The sequence below is a fragment of the Leiobunum rupestre genome, chromosome 1, assembly GCF_980474605.1.
Source record: "Leiobunum rupestre chromosome 1, qqLeiRupe1.1.hap1, whole genome shotgun sequence".
Classification (NCBI taxonomy): Eukaryota; Metazoa; Arthropoda; class Arachnida; order Opiliones; family Sclerosomatidae; genus Leiobunum; species Leiobunum rupestre.
This window is the reverse complement of record NC_143384.1, coordinates 35487413-35508753: the sequence shown is the minus strand read 5'-3', so window position 1 is coordinate 35508753 and position 21341 is coordinate 35487413. Positions and strand designations below refer to the sequence as shown.

General features: G+C 36.8%; 1 protein-coding gene across 1 annotated transcript in view; it reads right to left on the bottom strand.

The window, feature by feature from the left end:
* The window catches only part of LOC149962216 (ATP-binding cassette sub-family C member 3-like), a 46347-nt gene extending 25348 nt beyond the window's left edge, over window positions 1–20999 (bottom strand). Inside the window, exons 1-2 of the mRNA XM_090164434.1 lie at window positions 20903–20999; window positions 7652–7828 (exon numbers count right to left, since the gene is read on the bottom strand). Coding sequence (XP_090020560.1) covers window positions 7652–7828; window positions 20903–20950 — 225 coding nt within the window. The 5' untranslated portion in view covers window positions 20951–20999. The remainder of the gene's footprint in view (window positions 1–7651; window positions 7829–20902) is intronic.
* Window positions 21000–21341: the final 342 nt, after the last annotated feature.

Sequence of the window (21341 nt, the reverse complement as noted above, 5' to 3'; positions counted from 1 at the left end):
ATCACTTCAATAACTTTAAAGGACAGTTGTAAGCACCACCCCAACATATTAGAGCGCAACGGTATGATCAGATATGCCACTTTCTAAAAAAACCGTTTAGGTAAATCGTTAATAATATAGTTATGTCGCTTGAGGGAGGCCAAAGTGGTATATTTCAATATAAGACCAATTATATTTTATTTTACTCTAGCATTTCTGTTATTAAGGTAACTTTTAAACCACTGTAAAGCATGTCCATTTAAACCGAGTCGCTCTAGGTTTTCGAACATTCGCTGGTGACTCACGTTGTCGAAAGCCTTCGCCATATACAGGAAAATAGTAAAGACTTTAGTATTACTGTTCAGTGCGTTTACAAAAAAAATTAAAATAAGGCTTCGTTAATACTTAACCTTTTTTGAAATCCAAATTGATTTTTGAAAATAAGTTAAATTTAAATATGTTGGAATTTAATGCATTTTTTGATAATTTTCGGTAAACAGTTAAATACCGAAATCGGTCTGTAATTGGATAGCAGCATTGAAACACCTGCCTTAAACATTGGAGTGATTAATGCGACTTTACATAGTGTTGGAAAAATACAAGTAAAATTTGGTTATTGGGTGTAGTAAAATTTTCTTTTGCGAATTGCGATTGTACGTGACGAATCTTTGACATTTGGGACGGACAGAGTGCTGGGGGTCACGGTTAACGTCTCAACGTCGAAATGGCCGGGTTCCCACCAAATGTTCACGGTATACGTCATACTATCATTTTGCGAATGCATCGGGCGGGTTTCGAACCCGAGCCCTCCTGCATGACAAACGGGTGTTCGACCACAGAACTAACGATTCATATTACGTGTGACTGAAAATTATAAACTCAACTTAAGCGGAAGAGTATATTAATAGTTTTTAAAGTCTTAAATTTTATACGTATGGAATTATTAAGGTCAAATCTTGTTTAAGCGCAGTCAGCAGCGTAGAACCCGTGTTTGGTCCACTTACAAGGAGACTACCCGAGGTGTAACTCATCGATTTTGATTAAATTCAGGGATTAAGTAGACCTTCATGTAACTTAAAAAACCCCAAAGGGAAAAAATGCGATTGGCTTTAGTTCCACCATGGCAACCGAAGACGTTTTTGCAAACTTAAATATTATATTTATCTATGTAAATTAACATGGAAAAATCGAAGATTCTAAGGGTCCTCCTTATGAAATTATTCAAAATTTCAAAGATTTTTTTAAACAAGGGTGGTTAAATTTAGGTAAATATCTAATTTTGGGAAAATATCTAATTTTGGGAAAATATCTAATTTTGGGAAAATATCTAATTTTGGGAAAATATCTAATTTTGGGAAAATATATAATTTTGGGAAAATATATAATTTTGGGAAAATATATAATTTTGGGAAAATATATAATTTTGGGAAAATATATAATTTTGGGAAAATATCTAATTTTGGGAAAATATCTAATTTTGGGAAAATATCTAATTTTGGGAAAATATCTAATTTTGGGAAAATATCTAATTTTGGGAAAATATCTAATTTTGGGAAAATATATAATTTTGGGAAAATATATAATTTTGGGAAAATATATAATTTTGGGAAAATATATAATTTTGGGAAAATATATAATTTTGGGAAAATATCTAATTTTGGGAAAATATCTAATTTTGGGAAAATATCTAATTTTGGGAAAATATCTAATTTTGGGAAAATATCTAATTTTGGGAAAATATCTAATTTTGGGAAAATGTTTAATTTTGGGTAAATGTCCAATTTTGGATAAATGTCTAATTTTGGGTAAATGTTCAATTTTGGGTAAATGTCGTATTTTGGGTAAATGTCGTATTTTGGGTTAATGTCGTATTTTGGGTAAATGTCGTATTTTGGGTAAATGTCCATTTTTGGGTAAATTTCTAATTTTGGGTAAATGTTTAATTTTGGGTAAATGTCCAATTTTGGGTAAATGTCCAATTTTGGATAAATGTCTAATTTTGGGTAAATGTTCAATTTTGGGTAAATGTCGTATTTTGGGTAAATGTCGTATTTTGGGTTAATGTCGTATTTTGGGTAAATGTCGTATTTTGGGTAAATGTCCATTTTTGGGTAAATTTCTAATTTTGGGTAAATGTCTAATTTTTTGTAAATGTCTAATTTTAAGTGAATGTCTAATTTTTGGTAAATTTAAATTTTTGAGTAAATGTCTAATTTTGAGTAAATGTCTAAATTTTGGTAAATGTCTAAATTTGGGTAAATGTCCTATTTTGGGTAAATATTTTAATTAAGGTAAATATTTAAATTGAATTTAGGTAAGTATTTAAATTTGGGAAAGTATTTAAATTTGGGTAAATATTTAAATTTGGGCAAGTATTTAAATTTGGGTAAATATTTAAATTTGGGTAAATATCTTAATTTTGGTAAAATTCTAAATTTTAGTAAAATTCTAAATTTTGGTAAAATTCTTAATTTTGGTAAAATTCTTAATTTTGGTAAAATTCTAAATTTTGGAAAAATTCTAAATTTGGGGTCATTCCACGACAAATTGACCCAATGTTTTGGAATTTTCCACCCTACCATTTTAGACTTGGATAAAAATTAGTCATAAGCTAGGGTTATTCTGGGCGATAAAGCCGAATAAATTTGGGTAAAAATCTAAATTCAAATGGGTAAATTGGGTAAAATGGGTAAATTCATATCAAATATCTAAATCTGGGTAGATTTATCAGGTACTGTAAATTGTATGAAATTTTATCAGGTTATTTAATTCGAAACGCTTTAATTTAGGGTAAATATCTTATTTAGACATTAGATATGAATTTACCCAATTTACAGTACCTTATCAATCTACCCAAATTTAGACATCTCATATGAATTTACCCCATTTACCCATTTTAATTTAGATTTTTACCCAAATTTATTCAGCTTTATAGACCAGAATAACCCTAAGACTAATCTTTGTCCAAATTAAAAAAGGTAGGGTGGGAAATTCCAAAACATTTGGTCGATTTGTCGTGGAGTGACTCCAAATTTAGAAGTTTACACCAAAGTTTAGATATTTACCCTAATTCTGATATTTACCCGAATTCTGATATTTACCCCTATTAAAATATTTACCCAAATTTAAATACCTAATTTTAAATACATACTCAAATTTAAATACTTACCTGAATTTAAATTCTTACCTAAATTCAATTTAAGTATTTACCTGAATTAAAATATTTACCAAAATTAAAATAATTATCCAAATTTAAATACCCAAATTTAGATATTTACCCAAAAATAGACATTTACCCAAAAATAGACATTTACCCAAAAATAGACATTTACCCAAAAATAGACATTTACACCAAATTAGACATTTACCCAAAATTGGACATTTACCCAAAATTGGACATTTACCCAAAATTGGACATTTACCCAAAAATAGACATTTACCAAAAATTAAACATTTACCCAAAATGAGATATTTACCCAGAGTTAGATATTTTCCCAAAATTAGATATTTTCCCAAATTTAACCACCCTTGTTTAAAAAAAATCTTTGAAATTTTGAATAATGTCCAATTTTGGGTATTTAGATTTGGATAATTATTTTAATTTTGGTAAATATTTTATTTCAGGTAAATACTTAAATTAGAATCTTCGATTTTTCCATGTTAATTTACATAGAGAAATATAATATATAAGTTGTCAAAAACGTTTTCGGTTGCCATGGTAAAACTAAAGCCCATCGCATTTTTTCCCTTTGGGGTTATTAAGTTACATGAAGGTCAACTTAATCCCTGAATTTAAACAAAATCGATAGGTTACACCTCGGGTAGTCTCCTTGTTAGATAGGTTTTTGTCTATCGGTACTTATGAACCTTTAAGGGTCATTTATGAATACAATTTCTAGTGGTATACAACGCGCTTTTTTTCGTTTTGCTTACTTTACTCGTAACTTCGTAATTTATTTTACGTGTTTTCTTATCGGCTTTAAATGTGTTACACATTTTCATTAATGTGTTTTCGTTGGTTTTATTCATTTTGAGATATGCGCTATTTTAAGCCTTACTATTCAGTTAAGGGTGTTTTTGTGTACGTTGTAAGCCGGGAATTGTTAACGGTAAGGTGTTTTTGGGGTTTTTTTCTATTACAATTTTCATTACCGTGGGTATATGGAATGTGATCTTCTGGATTTCTAAGTATTTGAATTACTTTGTTGTTTTATTTTGTTATTATTATACAGGGTGTCCACAAAAAAATGAACCAGGGTGAATATCGCAAAATCTGTTTTAGGTATGATTTTGAAATTTTCAAGTCGTATACAAGATGTAGGGGGAAACCTAATGCGAAAATGTCGATGACCTTGAACCATTTCTTCAAGGTTATCCAAAAACTAACTCGAGAACCAAAAGTGTTACAAAGTTAGTTCCAATTTGAAAAGTGTTCCACGTGACTTTCTAAGTACCAATAGCTTTGACCTGCTTGGATTTGACCAATAGGAAGCCGAGAAATGCTTGATGAAAAACAAGAAGTTCGTTAAGTTGATAACGTGTCGAAAGCGAGGTTCGGGACTTGATAACCCTAAAGATACTCGTGTTAGAGTTCTGAAATTTGCTACACATCCTCATCAGAATTGAGGGTCGTTAGTTTTAAAATTTCAATGACGTTGAACCATGTCTTCAAGGTCATCCAAAAACTAACGCGATTGTTAGAAAGTTGGTTTCAATTAGAAAAGTGTTCCATGTCACATTTAAAGTCTAATTAGCTTTGATATTATCGAATTTGACCAATAGGAAATCGAGGAACTGTTTTTCAAAATCACAAAGGTCGTTAAAATGAAAATTGAAAGAAAACGTACATAACTCGAAACCAATTCGTGTAACATCGAAATTTGCTAGAAAAACTCATTAATGGTGGGAGTTTTTCAAAATTGTAAAATTGGATGACCTTGAAGACTGAAAAAAATTTAATCCGTGATTTGTCGATCATTTGGGCTTTCATTATAAACATTTGGATCTAGTGGAAACTGATTTTCAGTGGTCGCTCAAAAGGACCCCTTGCCAATCAATTATAATTCGATTAAATGGACGTCTCATTAAAGTAAGGATGATTAAAAATAAATTAACTATTTTGTGGGGTCTAACGTTAAGTTAGCCCCATTCTTTTTCCACTTAATTTCTCAAAAACTATTTTTTCGCATTCAAAATTAAATGTGTCACATTTCTTCGCATAGATGTGTATTGTCTAGGATAATGTGTCCTTGTTGTTTAACGAAATTATTTGGGCTGTCGTTAACTCAGCGCTCCCTTTCAATTTAATTTTATCTAGTTAATGGTTAAGTCGCATTTTGTCGCATTGTGAGTGCATAAGATTAAAGGGTTCTCCCCGAGCTCTTCGGTTTCCCCTTCCATAAAAAACTTGTAGAGGTTAACGGTAATAGTGAGTGAAGGGAGCTGTTGGCTCGCGTGGCATGAAGGGCTTACCACCACCCTCCTACGCATTGTAACCCGGTCACCTGAATTAATGGCTTTAAAAGTCACTTGATGACTTGAGCTTAAGGTGGTGCCTTGGGTATTTGCCTAGCTGATTATTATTATTATTAAAATTATTATTAATTTTTAAATATAAATTTTCCGGAAAACAAGGAGGCCAACTAGTGGAGGTCATCTTAATAAATGTGTAGATAAAATGAAACCACATTACGGATAAAATGCATATCGATCAAAAGGGCCCCTTGTCAATCACTTAGAAAACGATCCAATGGACCAAATCCGAACCAATATGGTTAATCGAGATAATACTGAACCAGTTAAGAACAAATTGAATGTGAAGACATGATCAAATGAGCTGTAAGTCAAATTAACTTTCTTAGATAATCTGTATATGCAACCGATGAATACCAAAACTGATTAGTTATGTTATCAACGGTCTAATTCCACATTGATTTCCACTTTTCTAGCACATGGTGGTCAATGGTCATAAAGACCTCATTTTTAAGTTTAGCTTTATCAGTTTAGTGAGCATAAGCATTCTTAAGCCCATTAAATGTGTTTCTCGTAAACGGCTATTTAGACTTTGAACGCCCTCGTCGCGTAAATGAAAAGGCTGGCAATCAAAGAGCTTTTTTTCCAGAAATCCGTACTATGTTTGGGGGGCTGTTTTGGGCCAACATTTTATGACGGAAGCGTAATCTCGGACCCCCGATGGAAGTTTGTGTTATGCATTTTGTAGTTTAACTATGGGGACGCATAATTTATATTATGATTATCTTTTTGTCCGAGTGAGCGACAAAATCTTTGTGACTTTAGCTGCATGAGTGTGGAAACGATTTCTATTATAGCTGTTTTTTTTTCTTATTAAATTGAACGGTCCCATCACCATTGTTTTATTTATTTTTACGAATGTCTAGACATCATCACCACTGATTGGCAAGGTAGTTGTGGAAAGATATTGGTATACACTTGAAAGTCTATATTAACTTATTATCCTTAACCATTTGTAATTGTTTATTTTTGAAGGGTTTACTTTTAATTTTTGAGTTGACCTTGGTAAATTTGTTTGATGAGGGGGTGGTAAATACCAACCATGGCCACACCCAAAAAGGTCCGCACGACACCACTGGAATTCACCTTCAAACAATTTGCGCTTTGCCTTTCTATTTGGCTTTCATGGCTACAGGCGTCATTAAAAGTACAATATAAGGTAGATTGCTGAAAATGTAGGAAACCCTTTAAAAACATGTTATTTATTGAAATAAGCTAAATTAAGTTTGAAGCATTAAGGCGGGTTTATAAGCAAGCGAAAAGCTGAAGCTTTTTGTAGAAACTGAAACTTTTTCGTCAACGTCGGCTCCCGCGTAAGCGTTTACAAAGAAGTGAGAGCCGATTTCCTACTTGCTGTAGCAGACAGCTTACGCCGAATTCCGACGCTGGCGGCATCAAACTCCGTTTGATATTCTCGCGTGTTTTTCTAGGTTCTCGGCTATCGCTTGTAATCACGTGGTCGTATTTAACCAATAATAAGGCAACCCGTTCTATGATCTTCGTGGAATTATTGTTTTTTTTTAAATTTTATTTATTTATCTTTTTAAAAATTCACAATTTTCGTTTTTGAAGCAATAATAAAAAACTGCATTCAGCACCACAATTTTTCGACTTTTTTGTAGCCGCCATTTATACTAAAAAAAACCACGTGATCACGTCAAGTTGAGCAACGGGCTCAGCACGACAAGCGCTTTTGTAAACAGTAGCTTACGGTGCAGAGGCAGATTCCGAAAGCTTTTTCCGATAGCGTCGATCAGCTTTCGGCTTCATGCACAAGCTTCTTTGGATTTTCTCGCTCCTTTATAAACCCGCCTTTATACACAATGTATCAATCTTTATCATGGAAAAGCTGATCGGTTGAAAGTCGTTACCAATCCCAATTTAAGATTAGCGTGAAACTTTAAAACGAAAATATTTTATTGTGGTACCCTAGATAATTATCGCCTTTTTCCGGGTTTATAGCGCCCAAGCGTATGCTGATTTGATTTAATAATAAAAGCGTATTTAACGAGTCCTCTGCACCACCAACAAATTCTATTTAATATTAAGATTTTACACTCAAAACACAAATCATTACCTTTAACATTAGGAATTATCTGTAAAGCAGTTCAACCATACTTAGGAAAAACGCACCACTTACTATTTTAGTAATATTCAGAAATGTCCATGGAATATGAATTCTTTCCGATCGCCTGAACGATTGAATTTCCGGGAGAAGGAAAATCCACAGAAATGCGCAAGGAACCCAAACCAGAACGGTTCGTTGGAAACATGGCGTGAAGTCCGGATTAGAAGTATACCAAGTCAAATTTGAATCCTGCAAAAATGAATTGGCGTTACTTTTCGAAAATAACTACATATCCAATAATTTACCGAATAAACGTTATTTGAAGCTCTAAGCGCGTTTAAATTTTCAACATGCATTGACTTGAATAGCTTACTGAGAGCTGATTTAAATGTTCACGGGCATTAAAAAAATTGCGTCGGCTGTAAAGGGAGTATCATACGTATTTCTTAATGTTACTTATGCTCGTACCTATATCGATTATTTTCTTTAAAGGGAAAGTCTCTCCTCCAGCCCAAAAAACATTGTTTATTTATTGAATAAAAATTAAATAATAATTTGAATAAGAACACTGTTTTCAAAGAGAAATTGGAAAAAATATATTTTAATAACTGTGAATGTAAAATATGTTTCGTAATTAAACTGTTATTCGCTGTGTAAAGGAGTACCATTTTAAATCAAATGCTTAAAATCGCTGAGATGATGTGGCTTGAGGTTCATTGCAGAAGTACAATATTTACAGCACAAACTTGTATTTGCATTTAAAACGGTATGTTCTTTTGACACTTTGGTTGAAGAATGAGATAAAATTAGGACATTACTTTTCAATAGGGCTCTTATTCAATGACCTGTTCTCTATAAACCATCATTTGATCGCACTCTTTGCTTTGGATATCCATTCCCCTTCATTGAGCCACTGACTCGTTCTCCCCTTCGTTCTGTGAGGCAGTGGCGTAGACAATATTTATGTCGACTAATGTCGACTATTTGTTCAAGATAGTGATTCATTCGTAGTTAAGTAATGGAATAGCCATAATTCAACTTTGATTTTATTTTCTCAAATATGGATTAAATATACATTAATTTTTCCAAGGCTTAATATTCCAAAGTCACTTTTGTAAAAAAAAATATCACTAAAAATACCTATAGAACGTTTCACAATGTAACCGCCTCAGTGGTGCGCCCTTGTCTTGCTATGTAATATTTTTTGATTTTCATTCCATTTTATATTTTATGTAAAGTCCCCGAGTGTTTCTAGGTTTTGCGTACTCCTCATCTTGTTTTGAAATCCGGTATGCGAAGTAAGTCTTTATGAATGTCCCTCGAACTTTTCGTCAGTATGTGTTTAAGGTTAAGCTGACGTAACTAACATAATATCGCTATAATAAATTATTTTCCTATGCAATAATTCTATTTTTAAAAGTAAACCAGGTATAATATTGAAATATCTAAATCTATCAAACGTTAACTATTTTAAGTTAGAAATTAACTTAAGGCTACCTTTAGCAGTGTTGTCATGCGGCAGCGCAATTTGAATGGACCCTTTACTTATCAATGATATAATTATTTAACAAAATTATTAAAATACCCCAATTTGACCTTTTACTATTTTATGAGATTTAAAAATAAAATAGTAAAAAGTCAAATGAAGAATAACTATATAGTCTTTAAGTTTAAGTCATGTATATAATAACGGTTGGCCCCTTAGTAATTTCTAAAATATAAAGTCCCTAAGGAACTATATGACCTGATGGCCCCAGATTAGAAATGTAATTTAAGTGTGATCCCCATTAAATTTTAGTCAAATATTAAATAATTAATTCAATAGAATAGACGAGGAGGAGAGTTTTATTGTCAGTTTGAGATAAACTTGTCAAAATAGTCATAGTATAAATCCTGCATTGGATCCCTCAGCAACTAGGCTTAGGTTACCAAAGACGCGATAGGATGAAAGGACCCCTAACTCCCCAACGATCTCAAATTCGTCAAGTCACGTAGACCCCCAAAAAGCATAATCAAAGGCGTAAGGTCTCCCCCTAAGTCCTAGGGAGCCAATGCCCAAAAAGAGCACCATCATTAAGATATGGGTGACCGAGAGTATAAAAAAGATCCCGCACCCTCGAAACCAGAAGAGAACTCCAAGAGACTTGCAGTCGAAATGAAATCATGCGGTCCCCTATCATTTAACATTCATAAATAACGACCTTCAGTGAGTCCCCAGACGTATCCAGCTACTAAAATCAATGAATCCAGGAAGAAGGCTAATCCAAAATCCCAATAGAGCGAGAGACGTAAATCCAATCCAGAGTTCGAGAGTCCCGTTCAGGTCCGAAAGAGTTATCCCGACGAAGACTGCTGGGAGCCAATTTGCGTAATCCGGAAATCCCGTAACCCGGAACCTCAAAAACCGAAGAGAATACAGCACAGTCGTCAAATTCCAGAGAAAGAGTCCCCAGCCTTCCATTGCAACTTCAAGCCAAGCGACGCATTGTGAATCAGGAGAGAAAGATTGCTCTGGGAGCCGCTGCGATCTGCTGCCTGGATTCATCCCTTGCCGTTCGGGGAACATGCAACCCTTCCGCGTGCGTTTGAACGAGTCAAGTTAAGTCACCCACCCTCAAACTGACAAAATTCGCCCCAAATCTAGAGTTTCCTCCTAATAACCAATACCGGGAGATAGCGTAGACCCCCTAGTAAAACCCACATTTTCCTGTGGAGTCCCGAAGAGAATACCATACTAGAAAACACCCGAAAAGACGAGATAGTAAGTCCCGTTTAAAACCCTAAGTCTCCTCGCCTTATTATATGTTATTTTATAATGTTGATTCATGTCCCCCTATTACTTTTAAGAGTTCATTTTTGTTAAAAAGGATTAATAAAAAGAATTTTTATTGAGATCATACTGTTTTTCGGTCTGAGATTCCACAACCTCCCCTTACCCTTTCCCCTTTTCTAATCATTTTCGGTGGGAGCGTATAACACCGGACTATTAACATCATTTGATTACTTGCCATCTAATCACCAAAACGCGCCGACCGTCGAGGGTTATATATGGCGTCCGCGACAGGACTCTCAGATTTAACAGGAAATTCCATGGTCTCAGTTGTGTTCTCTTTGTTTGCTCTTCTTTTTTGGATGGACCCCCTATTCACGCGGAAGTTTGCATGTCCGAGATTACTACATTAAATTTCCTGCTCCCCTTTTCGCAATATCATTGTTTTTGCCAGAAAGAATCACGATTTTGTCCCGGACCCCGACAGACAGTTAAAATGAGTTTCACGGGGATAATTAATGCCCTTACCGAATTATTGGACTTCCTGACCGACCAATCACTTTCTGGGTTTTTGATTGGTGTAACATTCAAATTATACATACATTCAAAACAATTTTAGTATTAATAGTTGGGAAGAATTTTAAAATGCTCCCTTTATTTTTTTCTTTCGGATTGAAACTGGTGTCCAAGAAAGAGAGAGAGTTTTTGTTTCAAAAATGGCCTTTATTGGCGTCCAAATACATAAAAGAGGAACTTTACAGTCTAGTTAATAGAAAGCAGTATTTAAAATTGTTTTACAAAAATAAACATATCCTTTTCCGACATCTTTGGGACACTCCAAAGGGAATTAAAATTGTCGACAGTGTCCGTTTGAGTGGCGTAGGCCATAGACGCACGGTACCTGGCAAGCACCCGGATTTTTACTCGATTCTGCAACCAACGTGTGAAAAAATTACAGTTTAGGACGGAGAAGTTTATTTTGGCTAGATTATAGTAGCGATCTTGGAGTATACATTTAAAGATGACGAAAACCAGGTTACAGAAGCAATGATTACCAGGGGTGCTTACCAGATAAAACGCTTCAACGCGAGTGTGCGTGTGACCGTTATGACACTGAATCCAGTCCAAGAGACCTGCGAGGACTAGAGAGACAATGGGGCAATCAAAGTACATGTGAATAAAACTGCAGGGCAAAAAGGACAGTGCGGCTCGAGGACTTCCAAGACGAAATTAAACAGGCGTGAAGGGTTGGCGAGTGCACCGTGAAGCGCATGCCACTGCACACCGTTCTCTAATTTTGTCGTGAAAGGCGATAGTTTTGAGACACGCCACGAAGCCCTCACTTCCGGAGTAGATAAGGGGCCGACAGTGACGGGACGTAAAACTGAGTAGGTTTTCGACACCAGACCTTGGTAGATTGTCCTTGTAGTGACGTCGTCGTCGAGGGAAAATCGAGAGATACCCCGACACGAGGAGCTTTCAAGAAAGAATTTGTGAGTCGGGGATGTACCGAACTGGAAAGTACGAGTCAAGCCGGTTGAGTCGAACACACCCGGAAACGAACGAGTGGCGGCAGCGTGGATGCCCCGAAAGGCTAACAGCGTTCCGCGAGAGGGCCAAGAGTCACGAAACACGGTGTGGGGCGTAACCCAAGAACCATCGCGTTGGTGCAGAAAATCCGAGAGACGAACACGACCCGCACGGACAAAAAAGCTATGGACCGATTTAACGAATGGAGAGTCGAAAAGCGGAAGGGACTTGAGCGTGTCGCAAGTGACCTCAGATGGCGAGTACTGTACAGCGGAGGAGTGCCAGCCGAGGTAAACCGAGTTATAAAAACCGTTCGAAGTAGTTGATCATTGAGGGACCCAAAGGCCGGAATGCACTCGCGGAGAACGGCCGTGGCCATCAGCGCCCGCGGCATCGTAGCACTCGGACCGTTAGCGAGAGAGAACGCCTCGACGACGCAGAAAGCCTTAATCTTTGCAGCAACGTCAACGAGGCCGAGGCCACCGTCACGTTTACCAAGATAGAGCGTAGTGTTGGGGACCCAGTGAGTGCCGTCCCAAAGGAAATTGACCAGCAACCTTTGAGCAGCATTGAGGAAATCGGCGGGTGGCTGTAGCACTTTGAGTCTATGCCACAAGACGCTCGCAGCTAGAGAGTTGGCGATTAGAGTCCTCCCTTCGAGGGAACACAAGTGGCGATGTTTGATCCAGCGTCCTAAGACGTTCCGTAGACGAACAAGGAGGTCGGGCCAGTTCTGGGCGTCGAAAGTCTTGGAGTTACCCAAGAAAGTGCCGAGAAAAAGACCTCCGTCCGAACGAGAAGGGATGCCGAGTGGCGTGTCGGCGCGGCCTTTCCACGAGCCAGACCAAAGTGTGAAAGACTTCATGGGGTTAATGACGGCTCCCGAAGCGTCACTGTATTGGTTAAGGCACCGTTGGAGAATGTCGAATTCAGAGTTATTACGCAGAAATGAGTTGAAATCGTCGGCGAAGGTACCGTTAGTGATTCGATGGTGCGCGGGTCCGATGCGTTGCCCGATTCGTTGACGAAGGAGGCACATGAGTGGTTCGAGTGCAAGAGCGAAAAGCACTCCCGAGAGCGGACATCCATGGCGAATGCCTCGATGAAAAGGGATTAAATCTGTAAGAGCGTTATTAAAACGAACGCGGAAAACCACGTTGGTGTAGATCACGCGTAATGAGTCGACGAAGGACTCCGTAAAGCCGAAACGAGAGAGCATACGAAAAAGATATTCGTGGCCGACCCGATCAAAAGCCTTCTCGAAGTCAATGTTGACGATGGCGAGCGGCTCATCTAGGCTATTGGCGAGAGTTATGAGATCTCGAAGAACAGATAACGTGTCGTATATTGAACGCTTGGGTAGCGCGTAGGTTTGGGAATCGTGAATGACGGATGTAGCGGCAGGCTTCAAACGGACAGTTAAAACTTTCGCATAAATCTTGTAGTCGGCGTTCGAGATGGAAATGGGACGCCAGTTGAGGAGATTGTAAACGTCGCCCTTTTTTGGGAGAAGCGACACAACTGATTCCGCGAAGGCGGGGCCAAAATTCGGATTGTCTTGTAAGTCACTGTAAACGTGCAGTAATATCGGTGCAAGAATGTCTTGATATAGATTGTAAAATTCTACAGGTAGGCCATCGATGCCAACAGCCTTGCCCCGCGGCAGGGATGATGCTGGGTCGGCGATTTCAGAGGCCGTAATTTGAAATTTAAGACGGGCGATGTCAGTGGCGTCGAGAGTGGGAAGATCGCGGAAAAGATCAGTCTCCGAGCTCTCGGCAGTGGGTGAGGAATTGGGTGGGGTGTATAAAGTCGAGTAAAAATCCACGACAATGTCGCGCATATAACCGGCGTCACAAATAAGGACACCCGAGGGATCGTATAGTCCGTGAACCACGGAAGAAGCGCGAACCGTCTTTTCCAACCCGTAGAACAGCTTGGAAGGCGTATCAATCGCATGATAGAATTCTGTGCGGGAGCGAACTAAACTGTGTCACGCTAATTTATTCGAGTTGTATTATTTACCTTGAGTTTCCCCCTAGCGATAACAATGAAGAGGAAAGTTCTCAGATCTCCTGAAATATTTTAGCTTAGAACTAAAAGTCGGAGGGTCCTCAAATCAGTACTCTCAGAATATCGTGCCAATGGTCGTTTATTTTGTAACATTTACTACAAAAATTCTAGTCACCTGACTACCTCAATCCCTTATCCCTTATCGAATACCCACCCACTAAGTTATATAGACCCCGACACCACACTCAAATACTTTAAATGACAACAAATAATACCCCGACACTTCCAATCAACAAATAGTTTACAACCTAACCCTTGCGGCGCATGAGTTCTTGCATACTATTGATGTAATCCAGGGTAGATTCTAAACCCTGAATTTTACTATGGAGTTTCTCTAGCACGCGATCATCTTCGTCTTCGCTTTCAAATTCGTCTTTGATAGCGGTGACGAATTCATCCCAGGTTGTTAGATGAAAGCTACTCTCAACCCACCAATCTAACGCGGGGCCTTTCAAAATAACGGGAATCCATGAATCTAAGAATACATGGCCTGGAATCGCTCGACTCTGCTTGAAAGCTTTTGCTTTAATTAAAAATTCTTTGAGAGACATCTTTTCATCGGCTTGACCATGGAAGGTCGGGGTTTCTACCTTTGGCACCCACGCACTGGGTTGGGTGGCTTGCGCAACCGCCATGTTTCCAGTAAGAGCTTGCAATTGAGCGACGAGGGCGTTGATCAGGTCTGCATTAACATTGGCCATATTGGGTTCTATATAATTGGGATCCTGATGAATAATCATATCGATGGGGACTAAAAAGGAGCTATTGGGTAGCTTATTTTCCACTATGGGGGTTAATGTGGTAATGTCGTGAGCCTGGTTTGGGGTCGGGGTAATTGGTTTCTTAAAGGAATCTAATTCGCGTGTTTGATTTAATTTAATTAGCCTATTTTCCCGTTCTAATGTTTGAAAAGCTCGAAGGCATTCAGCACAACTATGGTATTTTCCAAGACCGGGTACGCAATCGGAGCAGAACTGGAGCGAGTCCAAGGAGGGTTGAAAGGGTTCACTACTATCCGAGTCACTCATATATGCCCAAATTTTAATCATATTATTTCACGAGACCCTCTCCTTTGGGAAACTCCTTTTTATTGACCAAGGTTTCTATAGTAGCGTATGGACCTTGTCGTGATCCCGGACGGACCCCCAGTTTGTCACGCTAATTTATTCGAGTTGTATTATTTACCTTGAGTTTCCCCCTAGCGATAACAATGAAGAGGAAAGGTCTCAGATCTCCTGAAATATTTTAGCTTAGAACTAAAAGTCGGAGGGTCCTCAAACCAGTACTCTCAGAATATCGTGCCAATGGTCGTTTATTTCGTAACATTTACTACAAAAATTCTAGTCACCTGACTACCTCAATCCCTTATCCCTTATCGAATACCCACCCACTAAGTTATATAGACCCCGACACCACACTCAAATACTTTAAATGACAACAAATAATACCCCGACACTTCCAATCAACAAATAGTTTACAACCTAACCGTTGCCGCTGCCAGATTTCTATGCCAATTAATATTTACAACTAATGCCAAGCCATATATCTCGTAAAGTACTTATCACTGGTATAGCTGCCGGTATCAACGCACACCTCCGGAAAACGAAAGACGAAGAGATGAGAATAGATGGCCACAGATTAAGATTAGCGGACAGAAGTTAGCGGTAGACGTCGGCTCGGAATCAGCCTTTCACACCTTCCCGACTCGAACGGATTTGGTTATGCTTTTTTTGTTTATTATTATTTTCTAACTGGTAAATTGTACAATATTCACGAACGCCAATATTTCAACTCCCGAGTTAAGTTCAGACCTTCTATTTTTTTTTGTCGAGTAGAGGATCTCTCTGCCTCCCTACTCTAGTTAGTCTTTTGGTCCCACACCTCTGAAAAAAGCAATGTTCTCTGGTTTTGTTCTTCTAGATCCTTTGGTCACGTGGGGTTATAGTTAAGGGTCATACCAATCACACACAGAGGTGGAGTTATATTTAGCCAATCCAAAAAGTGAGCCGGGTTGCGTAGAAAGTCAAGATCTTATTTTATAAGTTACTTCGAATGGCTTTATGGCTCAGTCGTCATGGCTGGCAGTTGGCTTAGAACTATGGCATTTTATGGTGGCATATCTGGGCTTTTACGGTAATTGGCAGCGGCGATATAAGAAGAAATGCAAACTCTCCTACCAATACTTTTAACGTTTTCCCCCAAAATTTCAAAATGTTCAAAACAAGGTTATAAATAAAAATAGTGACAATAGTCATGACAAGCCCGAACTTTCTTAGAAAAGAAGAATCCATTGGCACGATATCCTTTGCGCGGAGCCGACTCAAGCTATCTTAAGCATCCCGAGGGCCATTCAATAACAAGGGGGGGGGGGTAAGGCGACCACTCAGAGCCGCGCGACCCCATACGAAATTCCAGGAACAGGACCCACTCGCCCTTTCGCGACTCGCCGGGGGGGGGGGAGGGGTTATTATAGTTTTTATTGGAAAATATATATGGGAAACATTGAAATTAAGATTTTATATCTATAAAAAAATGTACTGTGACAACTGTCTCGCGCCTTCCGGAGAAGGAGATATTTTAGCCTCTCTTCACAGCACGAAATTGCAAAATTTGTCAAGAAAATGCACCAATGCCTGCAGCAAAGTACCAGACTTGGCCCACTGCCGATGGACCTTGGAAAAGAGTACACTGTGATTTTGCGGGACCAGTTGAAGATAAATATCTTTTAGTCACCGTTGATTCTTATACAAAATGGTTGGAGGTGGACATCACCAAATCCACAACCTCAGCTGAAGTCATATTGAACCTTCGCAAACACATTGCAAGATTGGGCATTATGCCCACATTGGTTTCAGACAATGGTACGTGTTTTACTAGCATGGTATCCAGTGATTTCACACAACGCAATGGCATCAATCACATTAAGACGGCACCATACCATCCTGCATCAAATGGCCAGGCTGAACTGTCAGTGAGAACAGTGAAAACTACACTCAAAAAAGTACAAGGGGGCCAGTCGGATGAAATTGACGCTATAAATAAAGGCTTAAAGCAATTCCAAAAAGGTACATTGGAAGAAAGAATAGCATGCATCTTGATAAATTATCGACGTACACCTAATGTTTCCGGAAAATCACCGGCAGAATGCATGTTAGGAAGAAACATATTATCACGAATCGACCTATGCAACCCAATGAATTTTCAGTCCACAAGAAAGGATGAGAATAAAGATAGTACAAACCAACATCGTTATAAGATGGGAGAAGAAGTAATGCTACGCAACTTTGGTAAAGGCCCAAAGTGGATCAGTGGAAAAATCCAGGTTCCTTTGGGAAACATGATGTTCGAAATGGAAACGTCTCATGGAAAAGTAAAAAGGCATATTAATCAAATACGTCCAGGAAACAAGTTATACCAAAATAAATTATCAAGTCAAAAACAACATTCATATCCAATCCAGACTCCAGTTATTACAAGACCAGCTACTAAAACCATAATTGCAGCTACGGGACAGAATAAGTCACAATCGCAATAACTCAATCAAGAAGTTCAAAGATCAACTCAATCAACCAGTCAAATCCAGGTACCTGAAATGAGCAACGAAAATATAAACGAAGCTCAAAGGTCAAATCAATCAACTAGTAAAATCCAGATACCTGAAATGAGCAACAAAAATATGGAACGTACTATTCAAATACACTTGGATTTCCTTACTCCAAAGCCACAGGATCTGATATCAACAACATCGAGCATAATCCCAGCAAGACCAATGAAATTGCCAAATGTTCCTAAAAATCCTGACTACGAAGTGCTTAACCGTCCAAAACATTAAAAACATTTGCCCAAGAATTTTAATGATTACATACTTAAATAACTGATTGTAAATGTAACAACATACTATTTGTATTGGAGGGGTATAAAAGTATTTAATATGATAAGTTAACATTACCACCGCTAGGGGGAAGCACGGACTGGGTAAAATGTGGTGGCCTTGAGAAATAGGCATTCTAGAGGAAGGACTCACAATGTAAAGAGCTTAGTATTAGATCCTTAGTAATTAAACTATATTTTATTCTTAACATAAGTGCATTCATTTACTTTAACAAACAAACATAAAAGCTGGCATTTTGCTAATTGGAACCATTCTTCTAATCCTATTAGTTCTCGAGATAAATTTTGAATGACCTTAAACTAATGTGTCGATGTCATCAGAAGTTACAAATTTCGAACTCCTTCACTCAGTTTAGAGTGTCATGAAAATTTTGATCCATTAGATATGGTAGTTTTCGATTGAAAAGCACTTTAATGTCGTGTCATGATTAGAATACCACACATGACCTAAGGGTTTTTGGTCTAACGTTTCTCGGCTTCCCATTGGTCAAAGCTGTTTAGCCTTAAACTCAAAAGTATAACCCATTTCTAGTTGGAACCATTCTTCTAATCCTAATGTTTCTTGAGATAAAATTTTATTGACCTTGAAGACCTGGTTCAAGGTCATTGAAATTTCATTTTCATTTGTCCCCCTGCACCCTCTATGTAACCTACAAATTTCAAATTCTTACATAAAACACATTTTGAGTAATTGGCTCGGTATCGTTTTTTAGTTAACAATCTGTATATAGAAATATATATATAATATAATACGTATTATTACTGCAATATAATTACAAAAAACATTCTGTAAATATTAGGGGTGTGCAAAATATTTGGTCAGACCAAATAATTCGATCGAATACCAAATCGAATATTCGATTCGTCGAGTCGAATAGCGCTTGGAAAAGTTCGCGAATAATCGAATTTTTGATCAAACAGTCAAATATTCGAAAAGATAGGGAAAAGTATTTGGTATTTTCAAATAGTTTGCAAACTGGTCGAATAACCGCGGGTCTTTTTCTAATTTGTTGAAGTTCAAGGCCATCCCAGGAGAGCGTAGTGAAATTTCCGAGCTAGTCCTTATATCTGGCACCTCTCTTTAGGCCGCAGCGCCAAGGACCTTATAAAGAGTAGTTTGTATTAAAACTTCTTAGCGAAAGGCAGAAGCTGTGTATTCTAGCGCCTATTGGCTAGATTACTCGCGTGTTCTCTTTTGTTATGGAATTTTCTAGAATAGCAAAGTAAAACTAAAATTGAGTCTAAAACGTAAACCAATACAAGTCCAAACCAAAACTAAAAACCGGGAGGAAAGTTGAAGTAAGTAACTTTATGGATTTTTCTGTTTAGAATTTTTGAGTTAATTAATTTAATAATTATTGATTTAAAATTAAATAAATGCAATTTTTTAATTTGTAACAAAAGATCTGCTCCCTCGCGTTTTACATATATTTAAAAACTTGAAATTTTTATTAAGTGTTTGCAAACTATGAAGTATGTAGCATGTCCTTTGATTTTAATTGTAGTTAGTAGTTACTAAAGGTTAAATGTCGCTAGAAGACTTGGTCCTGGAGTGGTACATAGGGTATTAGCCTAGTTAATTATTATTATTATTATTTTGCCATGGTACCCAATTAAAATATGTATGATAATTGATAAGTTGATATGCATTATGCAGTATATTTTTGTAGGTTACGATTAACTCAATTTGATCAAATCGAAAAAATTGTTCGAAGGAAGGTTGAAAATAAAGAAATTTTGAAAAACAATTAGAATTTATTTGAATGGTAAGTTAGAGTTTACCACAGTGGCGTAATATAAAATTCTGGGCCAGCCTGCAGCCTGAGACAATGGACCCCCTTCAGTGTTTTTTTATTAAGAGCCTTAAAGAAGGCTAAGTAAATAGTAAAATTAAAAATTTAAAAGGCCATCTTTTAGGACGGGCCCGTCATTATACCACTAATTTACCAAGTTTGCCCAGAGAACTTTGTTCTAGGCTATACTGTATTTGGTTTAATATTTTACTATTTTCAAGTATAACGAACAGTGATTTCAATTACTTTTTTTGACAAATATTCAAACTATTTGGCTATTTGAAAACCAAATACGTCAAATAATTTGATATTCGAAATGCTATTTGGTATTTGATCAGTTAACTGGTCTAAATTTTTGCCCTAAAATATTCGACCAAATTATTTGACGTTTTAAATATTCGATTTGGTATTTGCCGTGCTTTGAAAAAAATATTTGATATTCGATTCGATCCCCAAAAAATGGTATTTGCACACCTCTAGTTAATATTAATGATAATTTATTTTTGTTATTACGCAGGAATTAATTAATTAGAAGTTTCATTTAAAACAAGGAATACCACTGGGTGTGGTGCCATACCAGAGTAATTGAGATAAACCATATCAATATTACAGAATAACAGCGTGTCATGGATTTCCGAGGTGGGATCTGTCATGATTGCAGTGTATTATAAAAACTATAGTTGGCCTGAAACACATTTCTCAGATATTAACAGTATAAATCATCTTACAGGAAAAAGTAAGAAGTACAGTCCCACTGATGAAAGTTACAGACCTTCACAGTGTATAGTTAAAACGACTTTATTTTTTTTTCTTACAAAAACCACATATATTTATCGAAGTGTAGATTCCCAATTGTTTAATGTCTAAAGTACCTTATACTTAGAAATATTCGCAAAATTTTTAAATTGATATTTTTAAAGGTGGAGATATTACTTTCTAGGTCGAGATAGGTAGATATTTTATTGAAGCAATTGGTCAATTATATAATGAACCGTTTAAATATCTTAACCTTTTCCCTAATATAGATTAATGTCTCAAAAATATTTGATATCTTTTACCTCTTCGATTTTTTTATATTTCAACGGTAGTTGTTGTCAGTTCTCTTAAACTAATTCAGCTCTTGGTACATTTATCGTTAAATAATCTCTTATATATTGGAACTAATTAGGGAGGCTAGGATCAGAAACATTTCGTACAATATCGTAAATTATACTGAAATGAGTGAAATACGAATAAAATGGGCTTAGGCAAGCTTTCGGAACTTACCCAGAATACTGTTTCGCACAAACCATAAAAACCATTAGCTTCCTCCATTGCAAGAAACTAGGTTCAAATCCTTCCAGACATTTGTAAACTATATATTAACGAGACAGTTACTGCAATATAAAGATAGATATTAGAGAGAGCTAGAAATGACCTCTTTTCGTATTATCTTTGTTGATAATTGTTTGATGATAGAGTGAGATTTTTATATTTTCACATTTACTACCCCAATGTACATGTTTATCCTTATCTCTGAAATTAAATAACCCTGAAGAGGCCGCAATATCTTCAATATTTTATGAAAGGAACAGAGCAAGTTTAAATGGCGAATATTTAAGTTTTGGTAGAAAGATTGGATTTGATTTCTTATAAAATTACGGTCAGAATTATTTAATCACGAAGGTCACCTTTGCATGTAGGAACAAATAAATTACAGGCATAC